We start from the raw sequence: 27,785 nt of genomic DNA, 5'->3' as shown, positions 1-27,785 counted from the left end.
ATGCCCCATTCACGATTAATTCATGATTAGCAATAATCATGGTAGCATCAACATGAAACATATTGGCACAAGACATTATTCACCATTCAGTTCCAAAACATAATCAGAAACACAACCAAAACTAACCACAAAAGCACCCAACAATTTATTACATTTTAAAAACTTTTTACCCCTTTTTCTCACCAATTTCATGATACCCAATTGTTAGTTACAGTCTTGTCCCGTCACCGCAACTCATGTACTCATGCATCCTCCGAAACACAACCCTGCCAAGCTGCACTGCTTCTTGACACACTGCTCGCTTAACCTGGAAGCCAGCCGTACCAATGTATCGGAGGAAATACCGTACAACTGGCGACCGTGTCAGCATGCATATGCCCGGCCCACCACAGAAGTCGCTAGAGCACAATGGGACAAGGACATCCCGGCCGGGCAAACCCGGTCGCAGCCGGCTGCCACACAGCCCGGGATCAAACCCGGGTCTGTAGTGACACCTCAAGCACTGTGATGCAATGCCTTTCGGGAGGCCAGCACCCAACACATTTGAAAAGTCACAAGCTTGATGTAGTCATTGTGTGCAAGGAAAATGGTACCAAATGCTAAACTTTTGACTTAAGTCCAAATACTTATGATTTCTTCAAATGGAGGGACGAGAAACATAAAGTGCTTTCATTCCCAAATGGCAAAACAGATCATGTGTGTATGAAAATACCCTCAAATAAAAGCTTGCATGCTGTACTTATCACTGAGTATACAAAACATTTTTGACATAAACTGACCAGGTGAATCCAGGTGAAAGCTATGATCCCTTATTATTATCACTAGTTAAATCCACTTCAATCAGTGTAGATGAAGGGTAGAGACAGGTTAAAGAAGGATTTTTAAGTCTTGAGATAATTGAGACATGGATTGTGTATGTGTGCCATTCAGAGGGTGAATGGGCAAGACAAAAATGTTAGCGCCTTTGAACGGGGTATGGTAGCAGGTGCCAGGCACACCGGTTTGTGTCAAGAACTGCAACGCTTCTGGGTTTTTCATGCTCAACAGTTTCTCGTGTGTATCAAGAATGGTCCACCACCCAAAGGATGTCCAGCCAACTTGACAAAACTGTGGGAAGCATTGGAGTCAACATGGGCCAGCATCCCTGTGGAATGCTTCCGACACCTTGTAGAGTCCATGCCCCAACGAATTGAGGCTGTTCTAAGGGCAAGGGGACACACAAACACACCCATATGTTTTATTTTGTGTTAAATTAAATTGTAATAGAGAGAAAAGTAATACGGTCCCATAGAAATATAGTAGAATGCTGTATCATGTCAAAATATGAAAAATACATTTTATAGAGGAAACAACATGATCATTCTAGAAAGTTTCTTACATTAGGATGGTGCAATACATTTCTGACTATACACACTGTAATGTTTGGTCTATGTATTTTTCAGTGTCTTTCTTGTACAGTAAGGACCAGTCACTGCATTAACAAACCATATACAAGAAGTGTATAAGAAAATGAGTCAGAAACCAAAACCAAATACCAATATATGAATCTAAAACACTTATCCATGTGTACATATCCAGGATTTGTCTTGAAAATATTAAGGACATTTATATTGATGCTCCAGAAAGTCTGATGGTTGTTTTCAGACCTGAACAGTGGTCTAACATTGAGAAGAATCGTAGATCCAGCTATATGCCTCAATCCCCAACTAGTGGGAAAGGTAGGCACCATCTGTAATGGTACAATCCGACGGTCCAACTATCTTCCATTCATTTGGGATTGAGGCATACACTATATACTGTAATTATAGCTGGATATACACTACAGATGGCAAGACTCAACACTACATATGTTGACTCATCTGAACATTAGACCACTTTGTAAAACTGCCAAACTTTGTATTTAACTAAAATCAACATTTGCTGTTGTGTGATTCCTGAGCCCTTCCCTCTTGGTCTATCCACAGGTCTGAGATCAGATGAGTAGACAAGGTCGTTTCTTCACCTTGGTGGGCTGGGGGCACAGCACCGCTCGGATGGCCTCGTCAAAGACCGTCTTCAGCCCCCGCTGGGTCAGGGCAGAGCATTCCAGGTACTTCACAGAGTCTACCCAGAAAACACACAAAAGATGTATGAGGGACATGAAGAGGATAGACTGTTTATCTGGCATAATGCACGGCTGGCGGGCGATGACTTGGGCGACATGAAATCTCAACAACTATGCAGTATAAGGACTAAGAGCAGAATACAAAGTGTTCCATTATACTGTACAGCTCTGTGAACAACAATCATTAAAATGACAGATAATCAATCAATCGCTGATTAAGTCATATCCAATCACAAACCCAGAGTGACCACTGTATATGTGACCACTGTATACCAATCACGGTAGATCTCTGATGCACGATCACTAATTCAGGATCTCAGAGACCTACATACCTATCTCTTTGGCTAGTGCTAAGCCTTGTGGGTAGGTGATGGGCGCTAGCTTCTTCTCCTTCAGCTTCTCAATGGTTTCCTTCTCGTCCCTCAGATCCAGCTTAGTGCCCACGAGGATGATGGGTGTGGAGGGGCAGTGGTGTCGTACCTCAGGGTACCACTAGTGGGAGCAAACAGACACACACACACACAGAGTAGGTCAACATGGTACTGAATTACTTTTCACTTCCTTTTCTGGGATACAGCTCATCCTTAATTCTACCAAAGATGATCTGTATTCTGACAAGATACTGGACTGACCACTTTAATAATGAGAATAAATGTCCGCAAAGCGGACTGCAGACAGGAGGAGGCGGGGTCAGACGGGAACATTCTAACCAATGAGAGGGCACATACACATAAAATAAAATATTTTTTCTCAAAGTTGCAGGAATGCCACGTGTGTCCACTTATTTCAGAACATTCGTAACAACCTAAACATTACAAAATGTCTATTCGATCAAATAAGGCTCCCGTAACAAATTAGAATGACATTTTTTAGTTGACGAAATTCGACACTCATTATAAAAATCCCTACTTGTGGACAGATTTTGTGGACAGATTTAGGGGCAGAGTCAAGCCTCTCGCTACGTCTCTTACCCTCTGGTTCTACTACTGTATTATGGAGTAGCCAGTTAATGCAGAGGTTGATTCCTGGTATAGCTCCTCACACATAAAATCTAGGATACTCTGTCTATTACTATTATTATTATTACTACTATCATTACCGTCATTATTATTACACACTATTCAAATAAAATGGCTGCTCTCTTGTTTCTATCAGTCACTCAATGAAAAAGGAAGTTCATTCTTCCACATTGAGTGACTGATAGAAACAAGAGAGCAGTGTATGCTTTTGCAGAATAGGAAATGAATGCTTATGAATGACGTTAGTGAGTCACCTTCGCTTATTTTAGTGTGCCTCTGTTCATTTGGAGGCCTTTCATCAGCTTCTCTGCTTAACACCTGGTTAACAGCTCTACGTATGTTTATACGTCAGTAATTATTGGCATCTCTAATACAATAATACAATACAATATACAATATCCTGCAAGCCATCATTAGCTGTTACAGCAGAGTGGAGGGAATGTCAAGGTTGAAAATGTTTCCTTTTTATAGAGCATGAATGTATAGTAATGAGAACAGTGACAGTGAAGCACGCACATACAGTGGGGCAAAAAAGTATTTAGTCAGCCACCAATTGTGCAAGTTCTCCCACTTAAAAAGATGAGAGAGGCCTGTAATTTTCATCATAGGTACACTTCAACTATGACAGACAAAGTGAGAGAAAATAATCCAGAAAATCACATGGTAGGATTTTTAATTAATTTATTTGCAAATTATGGTGGAAAATAAGTATTTGGTCAATAACAAAAGTTTATCTCAATACTTTGTTATATACCCTTTGTTGGCAATGACAGAGGTCAAACTTTTTCTGTAAGTTTGGGATCATTGTCATGCTTAAAGACCCAGCCACGTATCATCTTCAATGCCCTTGCTGATGGAAGGAGGTTTTCACTCAAAATCTCACGATACATGGCCTCATTCATTCTTTCCTTTACACGGATCAGTCGTCCTGGTCCCTTTGCAGAAAAACAGCCCTAAAGCATGATGTTTCCACCCCCATGCTTCACAGTAGGTATGGTGTTCTTTGGATGCAACTCAGTATTCTTTGTCCTCCAAACACGACGAGTTGAGTTTTTACCAAAAAGTTATATTTTGGTTTCATCTGACCATATGACATTCTCCCAATCTTCTTCTGGATCATCCAAATGCTCTCTAGCAAACTTCAGACGGGCCTGGACATGTACTGGCTTAAGCAGGGGGACACGTCTGGCACTGCAGGATTTGAGTCCCTGGCGGCGTAGTGTGTTACTGACGGTAGGCTTTGTTACTTGGTCCCAGCTCTCTGCAGGTCATTAACTAGGTCCCCCCGTGTGGTTCTGGGATTTTTGCTCACCGTTCTTGTGATCATTTTGACCCCACAGGGTGAGATCTTGCGTGGAGCCCCAGATCGAGGGAGATTATCAGTGGTCTTGTATGTCTTCCATTTCCTAATAATTGCTCCCACAGTTGGTTTCTTCAAACCAAGCTGCTTACCTATTGCAGATTCAGCCTTCCCAGCCTGGTGCAGGTCTACAATTTTGTTTCTGGTGTCCTTTGACAGCTCTTTGGTCTTGGCCATAGTGGAGTTTGGAGTGTGACTTTTTGAGGTTGTGGACAGGTGTCTTTAATACTGATAATAAGTTCAAACAGGTGCCATTAATACAGGTAACGAGTGGAGGACAGAGGAGCCTCTTAAAGAAGAAGTTACAGGTCTGTGAGAGCCAGAAATCTTACTTGTTTGTAGGTGACCAAATACTTATTTTCCACCATAATTTGCAAATAAATTCATAAAAAATCCTACAATGTGATTTTCTGGATTTTTTTCCTCATTTTGTCTGTCATAGTTGAAGTGTACCTATGATGCAAATTACAGGCCTCTCTCATCTTTTTAAGTGGGAGAACTTGCACAATTGGTGGCTGACTAAATACTTTTTTGCCCCACTGTACTGTATGCACACACACACACACACACACATTTCAGGTATTTCACCAAGTCTACCGAGAAAACACACACACACTACATTCTGTGAAAAATGCATCAAGAATTCTTGGTACCATTGCATTCTCGGTACCATTGCCATTGGTACCAAGGTTTTTCTGCCTCTCGTGTCTGTCTCTCTTTCATTGCAGGGTAGCCATTATTTAGTCATTGTCTATGGGGACAAACACCCACTCCTCTGCACTCTTTGGCCTTCCTGCCATCAAACCTTGAATGCCACACAAAGGACTGTGGTTGATCTCACAGAGTCTTAGCTCCTTAGGAGGACTCATTGGAGAAGAGCAGCTTTACAATAAAAGGCTTTCACTATTCAGGAACTAAGGGGTTACCTCTGCCCTGACCCTACAGACTCTGTGGAAGAGAGATGAAAGGATGCTTTTCTATATACCAGGACAGGTAAGAGATGTCACTTTAACAAATAAAACTGGACCGTGGCAATAATCAGAGATAACACAGGTCAATTGAATCTCCTTTTGACAGGCAAATACCAGAGTGACATGGGTGGGTTAGTGTGAGCAACATGCTACATGGCTGTGACTCTGGCTGTGACTCTTCCCCCACACAGTCTGTAGCCTACCTTCCATGTTAAATAGATCCTAATGTCACCTGAAAGCCTGGTAATCTATTAAGGCTCCATTTGCATACATGGTCAATGTTACCATGGAGACTCATTGGGAACATGCCATGAAAAAACAGACTGAGAAAGATGGAGAGAGGAGGGAAAACAACTAAAGAGGTTTGTTCTTGAAATGTAAAAAGTGGCAAACATTTGCATAAGGGCTGGAGAAGCAAGATTGCTATTGTTTGAAGCTAATCATAAATTAAAGGGCTGAGTAAAGTCATTTGGGAAAGCGGTGCAATTCGAAATGGCACAAATTGGAATGGACACTGGTCTTTTCAATAATTGCCAATAGCAAGAGCATTTTTCTTTCCCCTCCTTCTTAGTTTGAGCACTTGAAATCTATGTAGTAGAATAAATGACACATTAATACTTTGCAGCGACCTACCAGACCTGCCTTCAGACCACTCTGGACCATTATAGGGTTGTTTTGACAATGTCATATTAAGTAAAGCAGATTTATCAAACTTCATTGTCTTTTGGCCTCCACTGCTCTTGATATAATGCTGTCCTCTCCAACACTGACAGTTCCCAAACTAATCAGATCAATTCAAATGGTTGACTGTGAAGTCAGAGGAGTCAGACACTTAGCTGTCATTTTTTAAATTGTATTTATTTTATTTAACCTTTATTTAGCTAGGAAAGTCAGTTAAGAACAAATTCTTATTTACAATGACAGCCTACCAAAAGGCAAAAGGCCTCCTGCGGGGACGGGGGCCTGGGATTAAAAATTAAAATAAAAACAATATAAATATAGGACAAAACACACATCACAACATTAGAGGCAACACAACATTACATAAAGAGAGACTTAAGACAACAACATAGCAAGGCAGCAAACACATGACAACACAGCATGACAGCAACACAACATAACAACAACATGGTAGCAACACAAAATGGTAGCAGCACAAAACATGGTACAAACATTATTGGGCACTGACAACAGCACAAAGGGCAAGAAGGTAGAGACAACAATACATCACACAAAGCAGCCACAACTGGCAGTAAGCGTGTCCATGATTGAGTCTTTGAATTAAGAGATTGAGATTAAACTGTCCAATTTGAGTGTTTGTTGCAGCTCATTCCAGTCGCTAGCTGCAGCGAACTGAAAAGAGGAGCGATCCAGGGATGTGTGTGCTTTGGGGACCTTTAACAGAATGTGAATGGCAGAACGGGTGCTGTATGTGGAGGATGATGGTTGTAGTAGGTATCTCAGATAGGGGGGAGTGAGGCCTAAGAGGGTTTTATAAATAAGCATCAACCAATGGGTCTTGAGACGGGTATACAGAGATGACCAGTTTACAGAGGAGTATAGAGTGCAGTGATGTGTCCTATAAGAAGCATTGGTGGCAAATCTGATGGCCGAATGGTAAAGAACACCTAGCCGCTCGAGAGCACCCTTACCTGCCAATCAATAAATTATGTTTCCGTAATCTAGCAACAAGGCTAATCTGAAAACAAGACTCCCTAAATTCTATCAGCATATCGATTGTGCTACCAGGGCTGGTAAAACCCTGGATCATTGTTATTCTAACTTCCGCGACGCATATAAGGCCCTACCCCACCCTCCTTTCGGAAAATCTGACCACGACTCCATTTTGTTGCTTCCAGCCTACAGACAGAAACTAAAACAGGAAGCACCTGCGCTCAGGTCTGTTCAACGCTGGTCCGACCAATCTGATTCCACGCTTCAAGACTGCTTCGATCACGTGGATTGGGATATGTTCCGCATTGCATCCAACAACAACATTGACAAATACGCTGATTCGGTGAGCGAGTTCATTAGAAAGTGCATTGGCAATGTTATACCCACAGCAACGATTAAAACATTCCCAAACCAGAAACCGTGGATTGATGGCAGCATTCGCGCAAAACTGAAAGCGCAAACCACTGCTTTTAACCAGGGCAAGGTGACTGGAAACACGACCGAATACAAACAGTGTAGCTATTCCCTCCGCAAAGCAATCAAACAAGCTAAGTGTCAGTATAGAGACAAAGTAGAGTCGCAATTAAACGGCTCAGACACAAGAGGTATGTGGCAGGGTCTACAGTCAATCACGGATTACAAAAAGAAAACCAGCCCCGTCGCAGACCAGGATGTCTTGTTCCCAGGCAGACTAAATAACTTATTTGCTCGCTTTGAGGACAATACAGTGCCACTGACACGGGCCACTACCAAAACCTGCGGGATCTCCTTCACTGCAGCCGGCGTGAGTAAAACATTTAAACGTGTTAACCCTCGCAAGGCTGCAGGCCCAGACGGCATCCCCAGCTGCGTCCTCAGAGCATGCGCAGACCAGCTGGCTGGTGTGTTTACAGACATATTCAATCAATCCTTATCCCAGTCTGCTGTTCCAACATGCTTCAAGAGGGCCACCATTGTTCCCGTTCCCAAGAAAGCTAAGGTAACTGAGCTAAACGACTACCGCTCCGTAACACTCACTTCTGTCATCATGAAGTGCTTTGAGAGACTAGTCAAGGACCATATCACCTCCACACTACCTGACACCCTAGACCCACTCCAATATGCTTACCGCCCCAATAGGTCCACAGACAACGCAATCGCAACCACACTGAACACTGCCCTAACCCATCTGGACAAGAGGAATACCTATGTGAGAATGCTGTTCATCGACTACAGCTCAGCATTTAACACCATAGTACCCTCCAAACTCGTCATCAAGCTCGGGACCTTGGGTCTCGACCCCGCCCTGTGCAACTGGGTACTGGACTTTCTGACGGGCCGCCCCCAGGTGGTGAGGGTAGGTAACAACATCTCCACCCCGCTGATCCTCAACACTGGGGCCCCACAAGGGTGCGTTCTCAGCCCTCTCCTGTAATCCCTGTTCACCCACGAATGTGTGGCCATGCACGCCTCCAACTCAATCATCTAGATTGCGGAAGACACTACAGTGGTAGGCTTGATTACCAACAACGACGAGACGGCCTACAGGGAGGAGGTGAGGGCCCTCGGTGTGTGGTGTCAGGAAAATAACCTCACACTCAACGTCAACAAAACAAAGGAGATGATTGTGGACTTCAGGAAACAGCAGAGGGAGCACCCCCCTATCCACATCGACGGGACAGGAGTGGAGAGGGTAGTAAGTTTCAAGTTCCTCGGCGTACACATCACGGACAAACTGAATTGGTCCACCCACACAGACAGCGTTCTTCAACCTCAGGAGGCTGAAGAAATTCGGCTTGTCAGCAAAAGCACTCACAAACTTCTAAAGATGCACAATCGAGAGCATCCTGCCGGGCTGTATCACCGCCTGGTACGGCAACTGCTCCGCCCACAACCGTAAGGCTCTCCAGAGGGTAGTGAGGTCTGCACAACGCATCACCGGGGGCAAACTACCTGCCCTCCGGGACACCTACATCACCCGATGTCACAGGAAGGCCATAAAGATCATCAAGGACAACAACCACCCGAGCCACTGCCTGTTCACCCCGCTATCATCCAGAAGGCAAGGTCAGTACAGGTGCATCAAAGCAGGGACCGAGAGACTGAAAAATAGCTTATATCTCAAGGCCATCAGACTGTTAAACAGCCACCACTAACATTGAGTGGCTGCTGCCAACATACTGACTCAACTCCAGCCACTTTAATAATGGAATTGATGGAAATTGATGTAAAAAATGTATCACTAGCCACTTTAAACAATGCCACTTAATATAATGTTTACATACCCTACATTACTCATCTCATATGTATATGTATATACTGTACTCTATATCATCTACTGCATCTTGCCATCTTTGTGTTATACTTGTATCACTAGCCACTTTAAACTATGCCACGTTATGTTTATATACCATACATTACTCATCTCAGATGTATATACTGTACTCTATACCATCTACTGCATCTTGCCTATGCCGTTATGTACCATCACTCATTCATATATCTGTATGTACATATTCTTTATCCCTGTACACTTGTGTGTATAAGGTAGTAGTTGTGGAATTGTTAGGTTAGATTATTTGTTGGTTATTACTGCATTGTCGGAACTAGAAGCACAAGTATTTCGCTACACTCGCATTTACATCTGTTAACCATGTGTATGTGACAAATAAAATTTTATTTGATTTGTTGTTGATGTAAATTGAGAAGAGCGTGGGACCTAGGATCAAGCCTTGAGGTACTCTCTTGGTGAGGAGGAGGGTTTATTCTCCAGGTCTTTAACCATTTCCCAGAACTTCTTGACAAAGCCTATGGCTGAGGCAATGGTATGAGAAGAATCAACAATAAAAGTGTTTGAAAGTAATGTTTGGCAGGCTTTTTTGGTGATATTATAACTCTTTGATGTGAATTCAACTTCTATAGTAGTGTGTCAGTTTCAAACCCATGACTTCTGGAGAGATGGAGATGGAGAGACAGAATGGGACAATTCCTATATTCTCCTTTCCATCAGAATGGCAGTAGAGCGATAGAGGGCTCAAGGACAGCTTCGTTCAGCAGTAGCTGAGAGCTGCCAAGGTGACATGTGAACTGTGTGCCCCGTGCAGTGAAAAGGCACAGACCCTGACAGTTACCTGGGGGAGTAGGTAGAGGTCTCATCGTTCATTAGGCGAGTTAAGTTCACATGGGACATCCATGTTTGACTCCGTTAAAGAAGAGATGATTACTTCTCTCTGACGTAAACCTGAATGAATATGATTGAATATGATTTCTATTGATGAACAGATCTCTATTTCCTATCCAAATGGAGTGAGGTTCATTGGAATCCAACGGGATGCAAGGTGCTACCTGAATAGATGTGCTGTTCTAGCCCTTGGATTTGAAATATTTTATTCATGACTGTCTGACTGAAGCGACTAAACCCATGGCCTCTGCAACAATAGGTAGAGCTGAAAGCAGCAGATCACAAAACAACTGTTGACAATAGCATTACTCAGACATAGTTAGGATATTGTCCATATCCTATTACTGTACCGTAAATGCCCGAATCTGCAATATGTTTGTTTTATTATAGGGTACACTTGGATGTTCTATTGAAAGCAGGTAAACCAGAGTAGCCTATCCTTTTGAAATGGATTGATTTCTCTATGTGTTTAGACTCACTTCATTATCTTAATCTTGACAGGCATTTTACCGGCGGCGGCGGATCAAATAGAATATGTGTGTATTGCATACTATATGTACCTATACACTGTAGCACAACAGCCATGAAGATCACACAGCATCCACTCACCTTGGCTCTGACGTTCTCAAACGATGCTGGGCTCACCAGAGAGAAACAGATGAGGAACACATCCTAGGGGACAAACATAGTACCGAAGGTTAGAAAGGTGTATCAGAGTAGTGGAAGACGTGGGGTCCAAAATGATTGACTCTTTTGATAAATATGAGCGATGATGACTATATAAAATGCAGTATGCAAATACTGAACTACATTGTGTGCTCCAAACAACGTGGGAATTATATTATTTTATGCTAATACAATTGCTAAAAGAGATTTAGTTTAACTAGTAATATTACGTTTTTCTCAAAAAAGTAGTCGTCAAATTTAAAGACACCCCTAAAGATTCTTATAAATAAAGTAGTCAACAGCTTACATCCTGAATGAATCGTGAATAATGATGAATGAGAAAGTTACAGAGGGTCAAAGATCATACCCCCAAGACATTACCAACAACAGGGGAGGTTAGCATGTTTTGGGGCTATGATTTTTGATCCTCTAACTTTCTCATTCATCATTATTCACGATTCATTCAGGATTATTCATAATCATGGCAGCATCCATTATTAATTGGACAGTATACAGTCATTACTGCTCATCTTTATCAAGGGTGTCAATAATTCCGGACCCCACTGTATATAATTTGTAATAGAGAATCTGTATGTGTGTGTGTGTTACCGTCTGAGGATAGGACAGAGGTCTGAGTCTGTCATAGTCCTCCTGTCCTGCTGTATCCCACAGTCCCAGGTTCACTGGCTTACTGTCCACCATCACATTGGCTGAGTAGTTATCAAACCTGCAAGACAAATGAGTCCATTACATCTAGAACATATCACAGTGGAAAACCTTACACAGAATAAACAGTATACAGTTTATTAGTTGCACCACCCCGTTCACGAAAATGGATCGCTCCTACAGACAGTGAGTCACATGGTCGTGGCTTGCTATATAAAGCAGGCAGACAGGCATCAAGACAACTTGAATCAATGGACCCATCCAGCCTGGTGTTAACGGTACTGGTGTAGGGAATGTTTTCCTGGCACACGTTAGGTCCCTTGACACCAATTGATCAACAATTGAACGCCATGCCCCAAAGAATTCAGGCTGTTCTGAAGGTAAAGTGGGGTCCGACCCCGTACTTGATAGTGTACCTAATAAACGGGCCACTGAATGTATAAAAACTGCATACCATAGGTGTTTGTGAAAGTAAAGTCAATATCTAGCATACCAATCCCTAGAATTATTGTGAATATAATATTGTTTCCTATTTCTGGTTATTGGTTGCATTTTGTATGATGTTTGTCCATTCAGCCCACACATTTGTCACTGTACCAGCCATATCATGTCCACTGTGTCTGTCTGTGGTCCAGTACTTACACTGTGGGGATGTACTCTCCAGGGAAGGCGTTGGTTGTGTAGCTGATGAGCAGGCATGTCTTTCCCACAGCACTGAAACAGACATTGGGCAATCAGTTGTGTGCCAACACATACACACACATTTTCTTGCTGCAATAGCACATTGAAACACTCTCGTGCGCACGAACACACACACACACACACACACACACACACACACACACACACACACACACACACACACACACACACACACACACACACACACACACACACACACACACACACACACACACACACACACACACACACACACATTTACTCTAGCACACACTGAGAGAACCTATAGTCATTATACAGGGTAGCTGCCAGCTGTCAGAGTAACTCCTTTCTCTTACTCAAAAAACACATGTCAAATTCGCAGTTTCACATGTGAAAACTGCATTTTCACATGTGAGATACTGTAGCTGTTTTCATATTGAGGTAAAATGTCACAAGTGAAACCATATTCATTTTCTTTTACAGTTTTTTCCAACGGCTTACACACATTTTCAAAACTGTCTCCTTTTTTCAAAACTCTACACACAATTCTCAAAACTGCACACACAAAATGCAAAATGCCTCACATCTACTTCAAAATGTAACACTGCATTCAAAATGCCATGAACACATGTCAGAATGAAGCATTTGCATCAAATGGCAAACACTGCTTTCATAATAGTACATTTTTGGATATACCATGTAAACACTGTTGTTCTAAATCTAAAGCTCTTTGGTCTTTCATAGGCTTATATCTACATTTCAATACAATGTTCTACAGTGAAAGTAATCTGCTGAGAGGGGTAACAAGTACACTGTAAACACCAATGTAATGTAGAAACAGAAAATATTTATTAGGCCAAACATTACTGTTGTATACAGTAGCATACAACAAAACCATAAACATATGTAAACCAAAAGTATATTCTTTAGAATACAGTAAAGAACACAATTGTGTGTGTGGTGTCCCAAGGGAGCAGTACAGGAATTGGTAGGGGGGGGGGCAGTCACCAGTGCTAAGCTACTCTTCTCTGGCCTGAGTCTGGCCACGATACTTCGGCCACATCACAAGATGTGATTTTCTCTTGCCAAACATCGAGGGAAGAATCTCCTAGCATGGCGTATCCAACCTTGGACAGAGGCAACCTCTATGTCCCCAAATAGACCATATTTATAATTGCAGTCTCTTGTACATCTTGTACATCTGTAAACAAGCATCCTCGTCCTCCATGATGTCTTTGCCTTTCCACTCTGTACAGAATTCAAACACAGTATGTGTTCAGCATAGGAACTGTAAACAATGTACAAAAAAATGTAGTACAGCATGATAACCAACCTTATTCATTCAGTGCAGTGCAGTAAATGGATGGCTTAGAGTTACAAATGTTTATGCAATACTATGAAGTCATACGTATTTTACAGTACATTACTGTAATGCTAAAATAGTCATTAGATAGTTGCATACCTGTTCTCATTTCTGAAAGTTCGAATTATGGACGCCACTGTAAATCGACTCAAATTGGGCTGGACTCTCAGTCCAGCCTCTCTCATGGTCAAACCGTGGTTGATCACATGATCAACAAATTTTGCCCTAATCTCATTAGAGATGCCTCTCCTTCCTTCTCTTCTTTGCCCTCGTCCTCTTCCTCTCCCTCCTACTCCTCTTGCTCTCTGTCCATTGTTGGCATCCATTGTTCAAAACAGGTAATCTGACCTTTGACCTATTTATAGGCCTATACTATATTTTTTATTGCTTGTTACAGTATGATGAATGGCCATAGACATTCTAACTATGTACAATGTGCTGAATGAACAGCATGATGGGGCCTGGCTTCTTTCAAACTTGCCTACATTATGAGAAGCAGTAATCTGCTTTCTCTAGCTTCTTGTCAGTGTTCTAAAACACCTCTGACAGGCAGCAGCTAAAAACACAGTCAAGGTTTTTGCAGTAAAATTCCAATAAGAAGCACGCACCTGCATGTACAGACAGGAGGGAAGGAATGCTAGTCTGAGGAGTGCTCCCAGAGTTACATTTTTAGGGCAAGGTTAGAAAGTGACACCCCGGGCTATACGTAGGCAGGCTACCATCAGCTTCTTCTACAGATTGGCTCCACCTTGAACATCATTAGGTTAGCATTCAAGGTTGGGTAGAAGAAACCTGATATAGATGCCATTGAAAAGAACTGGAGAAACATTCATAGTTTATACCCTTGTGGAAGACATGATTAGTAATAACTTACTGTATATTATATTAGGTGCAAAAAAGCAGTTCTGTCCACACTAACTGAAGTCAAGAGAGGGAGAGAAAGAGAGAGGTGACATGAGAGAGATAGAGAGAGAGAGAGAGAGAGAGACAGAGAGGTGATATGAGAGAGAGACGTGATATGAGATAGAGAGAGAGAGGTGATATGAGAGAGATATGTGATATGAGAGAGAGAGAGAGAGAGACAGAGAGGTGATATGAGAGAGAGAGACGTGATATGAGATAGAGAGAGAGAGAGAGAGAGAGAGAGGTGATATGAGAGTGAGATGCAGGATAGTGTGATAGTGTCTGTTTCCCTCTCTCAGTGGTGAGTTAGTGTGTCATTGAGCAGTCTCTATCTCTGCTACCCTCTGACTCACACACACATGCTGTTGACTGTGGTCTAAGTGTAGGGGCCCCGTGCTTCCTACTCTCCATCTGCTCCTCCTGCATGAGGCTCCCTCTCTCTTCTTACCCCCACACACAGATGGACAAGGGACAGGGGTGGATGGAAGCCCTGAATCCAATGATGGCATTGTGATAACTTACTACATGAACCTGATGGAACCACGTGAAATGCTATATTCTATGGTGCATCTAAAAGGTATTCCTTTTAACTAGAGGTCTACCGTTTATGATTTTTCAACGCCGATACCGATTATTGGAGGACCAAAAAAAAACGATACCGATTAATCGGACGATTTTTATTTATTTTATTTATTTATTTGTAATAATGACAATTACAACAATACTGAATTAACACTTATTTTAATATATATAGTACATCAATAAAATCAATTTAGCCTCAAGGTAATAATGAAACATGTTCAATTTGGTTTAAATAATGCAAAAACAAAGTGTTGGAGAAGAAAGTTAAAGTGCAATATGTGCTATGTATGAAAGCTAACGTTTCAGTTCCTTGCTCAGAACATGAGAACATATGAAAGCTGGTGGTTCCTTTTAACATGAGTATTCAATATTCCCAGGTAAGAAGTTTTAGGTTGTAGTTATTATAGGAATTATAGGACTATTTCCCTCTATACCATTTGTATTTCATTAACCTTTGACGATTGGATGTTCTTATAGGCACTTTAGTATTGCCAGTGTAACAGTATAGCTTCCGTCCCTCTCCTCGCTCCTCCCTGGGCTCGAACCAGCAACACAACGACAATTAGCGCGCGCTAACTAGCTAGCCATTTCACTTCGGTTACACGAGCCTCATGTTGGGAGTTGATAGGCTTGAAGTCATAAACAGTGCAATGCTTGACGCACAACGAAGAGCTGCTGGCAAAACGCACGAAAGTGCTGTTTGAATGAATGTTACGCACCTGCTTCTGCCTACCACCACTCAGTCAGATACTTAGATACTTGTATGCTCAGTCAGATTATATGCTACGCAGGACACGCTAGATAATATCTAGTAATATCATCAACCATGTGTAGCTAAATAGTGATTATGATTGAATGTTTTTTATAAGATAAGTTTAATGCTAGCTAGCAACTTACCTTGGCTTACTGCATTTGCGTAACAGGCAGTCTCCTTGTGGAGTGCAACGAGAGAGAGGCAGGTCTTTATTGAGTTGGACTAGTTAACTGTAAGGTTGCAAGAGTGGATCCCCCGAGCTGACAAGGTGAAAATCTGTCGTTCTGCCCCTGAACAAGGCAGTTAACCCACCGTTCCTAGGCAGTCATTGAAAATAAGAATGTTTTCTTATCTGACTTGCCTAGTTAAAGAAAGGTATATACATTTTTTTTTTTAATTAGGCGAAAAAATACCGATTTACGATTGTTATGAAAACTTGAAATCGGCCCTAATTAATCGTCCATTCCGATTAATCGGTAGACCTCTACTTTTAACAGGGCAATTACTTTTAAACTCAGTTCTACAACGGAACAAAAGACTAAAAAGTGCCAATCATGCTACAGTAGTTAAAAGTTACAGCACATGAATGCTTTTCAATGATACTTCACTGTGGGAATCCAACATATACAGCATCTGACTTCAAAGACCAACCTAATTACCACTGGCTGGGCAGAGTTAATTTTAAATGCTCTCACTTCTCACTCAGTCAGAAGGCCTAAAACAAAAAACAACCGAGGAGGATATAGATGTCAAAATCACACTTACACCTAAATGCCACACTCCAGAATGAAGTTGTTGGCCTATTTGTGTCCTATTTAGTTTCTGTCACCTCTGCCTTGATGTAGCCTACAGGAAAAACATATCTATGTTCCCCACGTATACATACTGTATGACTGCATTCAAACAAGTAAGCCGTCACAGTTTCAAAAGCTAGTCTCCTGATCTACAGGGGTTCTCCACATAGGGGGACCGGGGTGTCAGAGTTGTGTGACACTGGGTGGTGACACTGAGTGACAGTCAGGACGATAGGGGCATAGAACCTCTTATGAAGTGTACCTTTGTAAAGTATTTATCTTTTTCTGTCATTCTCTCTCTCTCTGTCTCTCTCTCTCTGTCTCTCTCTATCTCTCTCTCTCTCTCTGTCTCTCTCTCTCTGTCTCTCTCTCTCTGTCTCTCTCTCTCTGTCTCTATCTCTCTCTCTCTCTCTCTCTCTCTCTCTCTGTCTCTCTCTATCTCTCTCTCTCTCTCTGTCTCTCTCTCTCTGTCTCTCTCTCTCTGTCTCTCTCTCTCTGTCTCTATCTCTCTCTCTCTCTCTCTCTCTGTCTCTCTCTATCTCTCTCTCTCTCTCTGTCTCTCTCTCTCTGTCTCTCTCTCTCTGTCTCTCTCTCTCTGTCTCTATCTCTCTCTCTCTCTCTCTCTCTCTCTCTGTCTCTCTCTATCTCTCTCTCTCTCTCTGTCTCTCTCTCTCTGTCTCTCTCTATCTCTCTCTCTCTGTCTCGCTCTATCTCTCTCTATCTCTCTCTATCTCTCTCTCTCTGTGAAAAGTTTGGACAACCACTCCCTCTCTCTTTCTCTTCTCTCCCTCTCTCTTCTCTCTCCAGTTAATGTCACCTCTACCAGCTCTTACTGACACCGACCCATGGCCCGACCCATGGGCCCCCTCTCTTTCCATGTACTGTAACCAGCCACCTCACCCACTGAGCACTAACTGACACTGGACGTCCATGTACTGTAACCAGCCACCTCACCCACTGAGCACTAACTGACACTGGACGTCCATGTACTGTAACCAGCCACCTCACCCACTGAGCACTAACTGACACTGGACGTCCATGTACTGTAACCAGCCACCTCACCCACTGAGCACTAACTGACACTGGACGTCCATGTACTGTAACCAGCCACCTCACCCATTGAGCACTAACTGACACTGGACGTCCATGTACTGTAACCATCCACCTCACCCACTGAGCACTAACTGACACTGGACGTCCATGTACTGTAACCAGCCACCTCACCCACTGAGCACTAACTGACACTGGACGTCCATGTACTGTAACCAGCCACCTCACCCACTGAGCACTAACTGACACTGGACGTCCATGTACTGTAACCAGCCACCTCACCCACTGAGCACTAACTGACACTGGACGTCCATGTACTGTAACCAGCCACCTCACCACTGAGCACTAACTGACACTGGACGTCCATGTACTGTAACCAGCCACCTCACCCACTGAGCACTAACTGACACTGGACGTCCATGTACTGTAACCAGCCACCTCACCCACTGAGCACTAACTGACACTGAACGTCCATGTACTGTAACCAGCCACCTCACCCACTGAGCACTAACTGACACTGGACGTCCATGTACTGTAACCAGCCACCTCACCCACTGAGCACTAACTGACACTGGACGTCCATGTACTGTAACCAGCCACCTCACCCACTGAGCACTAACTGACACTGGACGTCCATGTACTGTAACCAGCCACCTCACCCACTGAGCACTAACTGACACTGGACGTCCATGTACTGTAACCAGCCACCTCACCCACTGAGCACTAACTGACACTGGACGTCCATGTACTGTAACCAGCCACCTCACCCACTGAGCACTAACTGACACTGGACGTCCATGATCGTTAAAAAGTTGCTTCATTTTGTTAGTCCGACCTGGCCTTAATTTTAACATCCACAGACGTCTGGACCGGCCTTCATTTGGCCCAAACATAGACATGCATGACTGGTTCAAAAGTTTGGACAGCACAGTACAGTACATTACAGTAGAGTACTGTACAGTGAGGTAAAGAATAGTTCAGTATAGTTCAGTACAGTACAGTAAAGAATAGTTCAGTACAGTACAGTACAGTAAAGAATAGTTCAGTGTAGTTCAGTACAGTACAGTAAATAATAGTTCAGTATAGTTCAGTACAGTACAGTAAAGAATAGTTCAGTATAATTCAGTACAGTACAGTAAATAATAGTTGAGTATAATTCAGTACAGTACAGTAAAGAATAGTTCAGTATAATTCAGTACAGTACAGTAAATAATAGTTGAGTATAATTCAGTACAGTACAGTAAAGAATAGTTCAGTATAGTTCAGTACAGTACAGTAAAGAATAGTTGAGTATAGGTCACTACAGTACAGTAAATAATAGTTGAGTATAGGTCACTACAGTACAGTAAATAATAGTTGAGTATAGGCCAGTACAGTACAGTAAATACTAGTTGAGTATAGGCCAGTACAGTACAGTAAATAATAGTATAGGTCAGTACAGTACAGTAAATAATAGTTGAGTATAGTTCAGTACAGTACAGTAAATAATAGTATAGGTCACTACAGTACAGTAAATAATAGTATAGGTCACTACAGTACAGTAAATAATAGTATAGGTCACTACAGTACAGTAAATAATAGTTGAGTATAGGTCAGTACAGTACAGTAAATAATAGTTGAGTATAGGTCAGTACAGTACAGTAAATAATAGTTGAGTATAGGTCAGTACAGTACAGTACAGTAAATAATAGTTGAGTATAGTTCAGTACAGTACAGTAAATAATAGTTGAGTATAGGTCAGTACAGTACAGTACAGTCAATGATAGTTGAGTATAGTTCAGTACAGTACAGTAAATAATAGTTGAGTATAGTTCAGTACAGTACAGTAAATAATAGTTGAGTATAGGCCAGTACAGTACAGTAAATAATAGTTGAGTATAGGTCAGTACAGTACAGTACATAATAGTTGAGTATAGGTCAGTACAGTACAGTACAGTAAATAATAGTTGAGTATAGGTCAGTACAGTGCAGTAAATAATAGTTGAGTATAGGTCAGTACAGTACAGTACAGTCAATGATAGTTGAGTATAGGTCAGTACAGTCAATAATAGTTGAGTATAGGTCAGTACAGTACAGTAAATAATAGTTGAGTATAGGTCAGTACAGTACAGTAAATAATAGTTGAGTATAGGTCAGTACAGTGCAGTAAATAATAGTTGAGTATAGGTCAGTACAGTACAGTACAGTCAATAATAGTTGAGTATAGGTCAGTACAGTCAATAATAGTTGAGTATAGGTCAGTACAGTACAGTAAATAATAGTTGAGTATAGGTCAGTACATTACAGTAAATAATAGTTGAGTATAGGTCAGTACAGTACAGTCAATAATAGTTGAGTATAGGTCAGTACAGTGCAGTAAATAATAGTATAGGCCAGTAGAGTACAGTAAATAATAGTTGAGTATAGGTCAGTACAGTACAGTGCAGTAAATAATAGTTGAGTATAGGTCAGTACAGTACAGTAAATAATAGTTGCGTATAGTTCAGTACAGTACAGTACAGTACAGTAAATAATAGTTGAGTATAGTTCAGTACAGTACAGTAAATAATAGTTGAGTATAGGTCAGTACAGTACAGTAAATAATAGTTGCGTATAGTTCAGTACAGTACAGTACAGTAAATAATAGTTGAGTATAGGTCAGTACAGTACAGTAAATAATAGTTGCGTATAGTTCAATACAGTACAGTACAGTGCAGTAAATAATAGTTGAGTATAGGTCAGAACAGTACAGTAAATAATAGTTGAGTATAGGTCAGTACAGTACATAATAGTTGAGTATAGGTCAGTACAGTACAGTAAATAATAGTTGAGTATAGGTCAGTACAGTACAGTAAATAATAGTTGAGTATAGGTCAGGTCAGTACAATACAGTACAGTAAATAATAGTTGAGTATAGGTCAGTACAGTACAGTAAATAATAGTTGAGTATAGGTCAGTACAGTACAGTACAGTAAATAATAGTTGAGTATAGGTCAGTACAGTACAGTAAATAATAGTTGAGTATAGGTCAGTACAGTACAGTACAGTAAATAATAGTTGAGTATAGGTCAGTACAGTACAGTACAGTAAATAATAGTTGAGTATAGGTCAGTACAGTACAGTACAGTAAATAATAGTTGCGTATAGTTCAGTACAGTACAGTAAATAATAGTTGCGTATAGTTCAGTACAGTACAGTAAAGAATAGTTGAGTATAATTCAGTACAGTACAGTAAAGAATAGTTGAGTATAGGTCAGTACAGTACAGTAAAGAATAGTTGAGTATAGGTCAGTACAGTACAGTAAATAATAGTTGAGTATAGGTCAGTACAGTACAGTACAGTAAATAATAGTTGAGTATAGGTCAGTACAGTACAGTAAATAATAGTTGAGTAAAGGTCAGTACAGTACAGTACAGTACAGTAAATAATAGTTGAGTATAGGTCAGTACAGTACAGTAAATAATAGTTGAGTATAGGTCAGTACAGTGCAGTAAATAATAGTTGAGTATAGGTCAGTACAGTACAGTACAGTCAATAATAGTTGAGTATAGGTCAGTACAGTACAGTAAATAATAGTTGAGTATAGGTCAGTACAGTACAGTACAGTCAATAATAGTTGAGTATAGGTCAGTACAGTCAATAATAGTTGAGTATAGGTCAGTACAGTACAGTAAATAATAGTTGAGTATAGGTCAGTACATTACAGTAAATAATAGTTGAGTATAGGTCAGTACAGTACAGTCAATAATAGTTGAGTATAGGTCAGTACAGTGCAGTAAATAATAGTATAGGCCAGTAGAGTACAGTAAATAATAGTTGAGTATAGGTCAGTACAGTACAGTGCAGTAAATAATAGTTGAGTATAGGTCAGTACAGTACAGTAAATAATAGTTGCGTATAGTTCAGTACAGTACATAATAGTTGAGTATAGGTCAGTACAGTACAGTAAATAATAGTTGAGTATAGGTCAGTACAGTACAGTAAATAATAGTTGAGTATAGGTCAGGTCAGTACAATACAGTACAGTAAATAATAGTTGAGTATAGGTCAGTACAGTACAGTAAATAATAGTTGAGTATAGGTCAGTACAGTACAGTACAGTAAATAATAGTTGAGTATAGGTCAGTACAGTACAGTAAATAATAGTTGAGTATAGGTCAGTACAGTACAGTACAGTAAATAATAGTTGAGTATAGTTCAGTACAGTACAGTAAATAATTGAGTATAGGTCAGTACAGTACAGTAAATAATAGTTGCGTATAGTTCAGTACAGTACAGTACAGTAAATAATAGTTGAGTATAGTTCAGTACAGTACAGTAAATAATAGTTGAGTATAGGTCAGTACAGTACAGTAAATAATAGTTGCGTATAGTTCAGTACAGTACAGTACAGTAAATAATAGTTGAGTATAGGTCAGTACAGTACAGTAAATAATAGTTGCGTATAGTTCAGTACAGTACAGTACAGTGCAGTAAATAATAGTTGAGTATAGGTCAGAACAGTACAGTAAATAATAGTTGAGTATAGGTCAGTACAGTACATAATAGTTGAGTATAGGTCAGTACAGTACAGTAAATAATAGTTGAGTATAGGTCAGTACAGTACAATAAATAATAGTTGAGTATAGGTCAGGTCAGTACAATACAGTACAGTAAATAATAGTTGAGTATAGGTCAGTACAGTACAGTAAATAATAGTTGAGTATAGGTCAGTACAGTACAGTACAGTAAATAATAGTTGAGTATAGGTCAGTACAGTACAGTAAATAATAGTTGAGTATAGGTCAGTACAGTACAGTACAGTAAATAATAGTTGAGTATAGGTCAGTACAGTACAGTACAGTAAATAATAGTTGAGTATAGGTCAGTACAGTACAGTAAATAATAGTTGAGTATAGGTCAGTACAGTACAGTACAGTAAATAATAGTTGAGTATAGGTCAGTACAGTACAGTACAGTAAATAATAGTTGCGTATAGTTCAGTACAGTACAGTAAATAATAGTTGCGTATAGTTCAGTACAGTACAGTAAAGAATAGTTGAGTATAATTCAGTACAGTACAGTAAAGAATAGTTGAGTATAGGTCAGTACAGTACAGTAAAGAATAGTTGAGTATAGGTCAGTACAGTACAGTAAATAATAGTTGAGTATAGGTCAGTACAGTACAGTACAGTAAATAATAGTTGAGTATAGGTCAGTACAGTACAGTAAATAATAGTTGAGTAAAGGTCAGTACAGTACAGTACAGTACAGTAAATAATAGTTGAGTATAGGTCAGTACATTACAGTAAATAATAGTTGAGTATAGGTCAGTACAGTACAGTCAATAATAGTTGAGTATAGGTCAGTACAGTGCAGTAAATAATAGTATAGGCCAGTAGAGTACAGTAAATAATAGTTGAGTATAGGTCAGTACAGTACAGTGCAGTAAATAATAGTTGAGTATAGGTCAGTACAGTACAGTAAATAATAGTTGCGTATAGTTCAGTACAGTACAGTACATTACAGTAAATAATAGTTGAGTATAGTTCAGTACAGTACAGTAAATAATAGTTGAGTATAGGTCAGTACAGTACAGTAAATAATAGTTGAGTATAGGTCAGTACAGTACAGTACAGTAAATAATAGTTGAGTATAGGTCAGTACAGTACAGTAAATAATAGTTGAGTATAGGTCAGTACAGTACAGTAAATAATAGTTGAGTATAGGTCAGTACAGTACAGTACAGTAAATAATAGTTGAGTATAGGTCAGTACAGTACAGTAAATAATAGTTGAGTATAGGTCAGTACAGTACAGTACAGTAAATAATAGTTGAGTATAGGTCAGTACAGTACAGTACAGTAAATAATAGTTGCGTATAGTTCAGTACAGTACAGTAAATAATAGTTGCGTATAGTTCAGTACAGTACAGTAAAGAATAGTTGAGTATAATTCAGTACAGTACAGTAAAGAATAGTTGAGTATAGGTCAGTACAGTACAGTAAAGAATAGTTGAGTATAGGTCAGTACAGTACAGTAAATAATAGTTGAGTATAGGTCAGTACAGTACAGTACAGTAAATAATAGTTGAGTATAGGTCAGTACAGTACAGTAAATAATAGTTGAGTAAAGGTCAGTACAGTACAGTACAGTACAGTAAATAATAGTTGAGTATAGGTCAGTACAGTACAGTAAATAATAGTTGAGTATAGGTCAGTACAGTACAGTACAGTCAATAATAGTTGAGTATAGGTCAGTACAGTACAGTAAATAATAGTTGAGTATAGGTCAGTACATTACAGTAAATAATAGTTGAGTATAGGTCAGTACAGTACAGTAAATAATAGTTGAGTATAGGTCAGTACAGTGCAGTAAATAATAGTATAGGCCAGTACAGTACAGTAAATAATAGTTGCGTATAGGTCAGTACAGTACAGTGCAGTAAATAATAGTTGAGTATAGGTCAGTACAGTACAGTAAATAATAGTTGCGTATAGTACAGTACAGTACAGTAAATAATAGTTGAGTATAGGTCAGTACAGTACAGTAAATAATAGTTGAGTATAGGTCAGTACAGTACAGTAAATAATAGTTGAGTATAGGTCAGTACAGTACAGTACAGTACAGTAAATAATAGTTGAGTATAGGTCAGTACAGTACAGTATAGTAAATAATAGTTGAGTATAGGTCAGTACAGTACAGTACAGTAAATAATAGTTGAGTATAGGTCAGTACAGTACAGTAAATAATAGTTGAGTATAGGTCAGTACAGTACAGTACAGTAAATAATAGTTGAGTATAGGTCAGTACAGTACAGTACAGTAAATAATAGTTGCGTATAGTTCAGTACAGTACAGTAAAGAATAGTTCAGTATAGTTCAGTACAGTGCAGTAAATAATAGTTGCGTATAGTTCAGTACAGTACAGTAAAGAATAGTTGAGTATAATTCAGTACAGTACAGTAAAGAATAGTTGAGTATAGGTCAGTACAGTACAGTACAGTAAATAATAGTTGAGTATAGGTCAGTACAGTACAGTACAGTGCAGTAAATAATAGTTGAGTATAGGTCAGTACAGTACAGTAAATAATAGTTGAGTATAGGTCAGTACAGTACAGTACAGTAAATAATAGTTGAGTATAGGTCAGTACATTACAGTAAATAATAGTTGCGTATAGTTCAGTACAGTACAGTGTAGTAGAATAGAGTGGAGTAGAGTTCAGTACAATACACAGTAGAACACACTAGAGTTGAGTACACTATAATGTACTGTACTATACTCTACTACACTGTAATTTACTCTACGACACTGTACTGTACTGTACTGAACTCTACTGTGTAGAGCTGGGAATTGCCAGGGACCTCGCGATACGATATTATCACGATACTTAGGTGCCAATACATTATGTATTGCAATTTTCATGATCCTCACAATTCTATATGTATTGCAATTCAATACTGTGATTTTATTGCGATTTCATGGTCAAAACATATTGCTCACCATATGTCTGCTGCAGAAGGACATGAGAGAGCCATGAGAAAACAAGTTGTTTTTTTTATCATTCATGGAAATAAAAGTGCTGAAAACAAATTGGCTCCCCATTTTCTTTAAAACACTGGAGTTTTATTTCAGGTACAGCCAACTAGCCCAAAAATAATATTGTGATATTGTCAAATGAGCACAGTCAAAAATATCCCATTAATTACTGTTCTGTACTTTAATTTCCAAACTTGTGAAACTTAGAATTCTATAATTGGTTCAGACTTGGTCCGGTCCAGAGCAACAAAATGTAGTTTTGTTTGGTGGCGGAGCTCATAAACAAAATAGCCAGTGTGTAGAATGATACACAAATATGCATATTTCTACTTGTGTACCTATTTATTTCTACTTTGCACATTCTTCCACTGCAAATCTACCATTCCAGTGTTTTACTTGCTATATTGTATTTACTTTGCCACCATGGACTTTTTTTGCCTTTACCTCCCTTATCTCACCTCATTTGCTCACATCGTATATAGACTTGTTTCTACTGTATTATTGACTGTATGTTTGTTTTACTCCATGTGTAACTAACTCTGTGTTGTTGTAAAGCTTTGGTTTATCTTGGCCAGGTCGCAATTGTAAATGAGAACTTGTTCTCAACTTGCCTACCTGGTTAAATAAAGGTGAAATAAAAAATAAAAATAAAAAGAGAATGACATTCGTATTCATAATTATGCATTTCTGTGTAGTACAGATCAGGGACCCATGATGAAATGCCATTCTGCTACTGGGTGTAAATCCACTTCACTTACTATTCTAAAGCTTCCTGTTGAAACTTCCTGTTGAATACAGGCCATTTGCTGTATACATGTAACTGCACTTTGTCGAAATACAAAGAACAAGCAAAAAGGTGTCTTTGGTCTTTGCATCGACCGTGTAGGAGAATGGTGTTGTGGGTGTTAAGGTGACTGTGTTACAGGTGGCAGCTGTGCTTTGGTTCCTTTATTAACCATGAGACTGTGCAGACAGAGTGCACCACAGACTAAAGAGGAACTTCAAAACTAAAACTGGAGGATAAAAGCAGCATAACAGAACTTCTCTTTTACAAAACGAGAAGAGGTTTAACGAACGGAGAACAGGAAAAGGCTGCATTGACCTCACTGACTGCTGTCTGTCTGTGTCTTTGTAAATGTTCTCTTTAATTGAGGCTCTCATTATCACCAACTACTCTCCATCCCCTCTCTCCTACAGACATTACACCCACGGATCCCAATCTCCAGCTAGCATCTCAGCATCCATTTTGTCTTATTCAACTTGTCACCAATCTTGCATACACTCCAAAAGGGTTCTTGGGCTGTCCCCATAGGAGAACCCTTTTGGGTTCCACGTAGAACCCTCTGTGGAAAGGGTTTTTACATGGAACCCAAAAGGGTTCTATCAGTAACCAAAAGGGTTATTCAAAGGGTTCTCCTATGGGGACAGCCGTATAACCGTTTTAGGTTCTAGATAGCACCTTTTTTTCTAAGCTTGTAGGCACTTCCTTCCTGTCTACTGAATTCAGTGTGTATTGCTACACTGTCTCTTCATTATTGATTTAAGGGCTGTTGAACAATGTCATTGTCAAGTCAACATACATTCCTCAACCTGATGTTAAAACTGCACATGCGAATTAGGAATTTAAAGTGTTAATTGTGTGGCCTGTTTTACAGTTAGAGGTTTGCTCTACTGGGAAGTTCCTGCCTTGAGGGCGTCATTATGTTGTTGTATTGACTCTGTGGTAAAGACCTATTGAGTTTCTGGACATCAAGGTTAATAATGTACACAAAAGGACTGTTACTTGAAAGTATTATTTCTTTGTCTAGCTAATACAGAGTAGAACAAGGTTAGATTGTACTGTGGCACCTTTTACAACCTTTACCCCCCTCATGTCTATCAAGCTGACAGAACACAGCTGTCAGGAAAGTATGAACAGTGTAAACTATATACAATAACCTCATTGTTAAGAGTATGACAACCAAATTGAAATAAAAACTACATACATTCCAATTGTTGCAGCTCCCATATGCAATATGAAACGAATTAATTCAATTAATTCATAAAAAGCAGAAGTTGTCTCTTGACACAAGAATGTGTAGTACAATACACAGAGAAAAATTAATCTCCCAATTAATAGACAATTGAAAGAAGGCTAAATAGAGTTTTTCTAAATGTCTTTTTAACACACCCAAATCCATGCGCGCATACATAACTTAAAGAACTTACCCATCTCCAACCACCACACACTTGATGGCTTGCATTTTCCAGGGGCTGATTTAACAACTTGTGAGTTTACACTTAGTAGGCAAGACAACGATGTAGAATCAGGTACAGTGCAGGAAATACGTTTGCCTATCTTATCTTGCCCACCGCCTCGACTCTCGCGTTTACTCATGCGCAGCGCAGTTGAATGCGGTTGGCCTATGTGAAACTGTGATATTAATGTCCTTCAAATTTGATTAACAAAATACTCAGTGAAGCTTTCAGAAGCTGACATTATGACTCACACTGACATTTAAGCATATCTAGGCTATGACTTTATTGTCCCAGCGCGAACACACTTTTTTTTCACCTAGG

The 27,785-nt window shown here is 40.0% G+C and overlaps 1 protein-coding gene across 1 annotated transcript; it reads right to left on the bottom strand.

Annotated features, from left to right (window-relative positions):
* Nucleotides 1–1,235: 1,235 nt before the first annotated feature.
* Nucleotides 1,236–27,588, bottom strand: LOC110538589 (ras-related C3 botulinum toxin substrate 2). The gene is made up of 6 exons (XM_021625496.3): nt 27,435–27,588; nt 12,263–12,334; nt 11,564–11,681; nt 10,898–10,960; nt 2,437–2,596; nt 1,236–2,103 (listed from the first exon to the last, which is right to left on the bottom strand). Exons 1-6 carry the CDS (start codon nt 27,467–27,469, stop codon nt 1,973–1,975), a joined length of 579 nt encoding a protein of 192 aa, XP_021481171.1. The 5' UTR covers nt 27,470–27,588; the 3' UTR covers nt 1,236–1,972.
* Nucleotides 27,589–27,785: the final 197 nt, after the last annotated feature.

Source organism: Oncorhynchus mykiss, chromosome 12 (genome assembly GCF_057628025.1).
Source record: "Oncorhynchus mykiss isolate SJ-2025 chromosome 12, ASM5762802v1, whole genome shotgun sequence".
Lineage (NCBI taxonomy): Eukaryota > Metazoa > Chordata > Actinopteri > Salmoniformes > Salmonidae > Oncorhynchus > Oncorhynchus mykiss.
Note: the sequence above shows the minus strand (reverse complement) of the source record. Positions and strands in the feature narration are given on the sequence as shown.

Excerpts from the sequence above, each read along its gene's own strand:
- LOC110538589 (XM_021625496.3), bottom strand. The coding sequence starts at position 27,469 with ATGCAAGCCATCAAGTGTGTGGTGGTTGGAGATGG. Across the intron at positions 12,335-27,434 it reads TGTGTGGTGGTTGGAGATGG|TGCTGTGGGAAAGACATGCC; the intron begins GTAAGTTCTTTA and ends TGTCTGTTTCAG. Across the intron at positions 11,682-12,262 it reads GGAGAGTACATCCCCACAGT|GTTTGATAACTACTCAGCCA; the intron begins GTAAGTACTGGA and ends TTTGTCTTGCAG.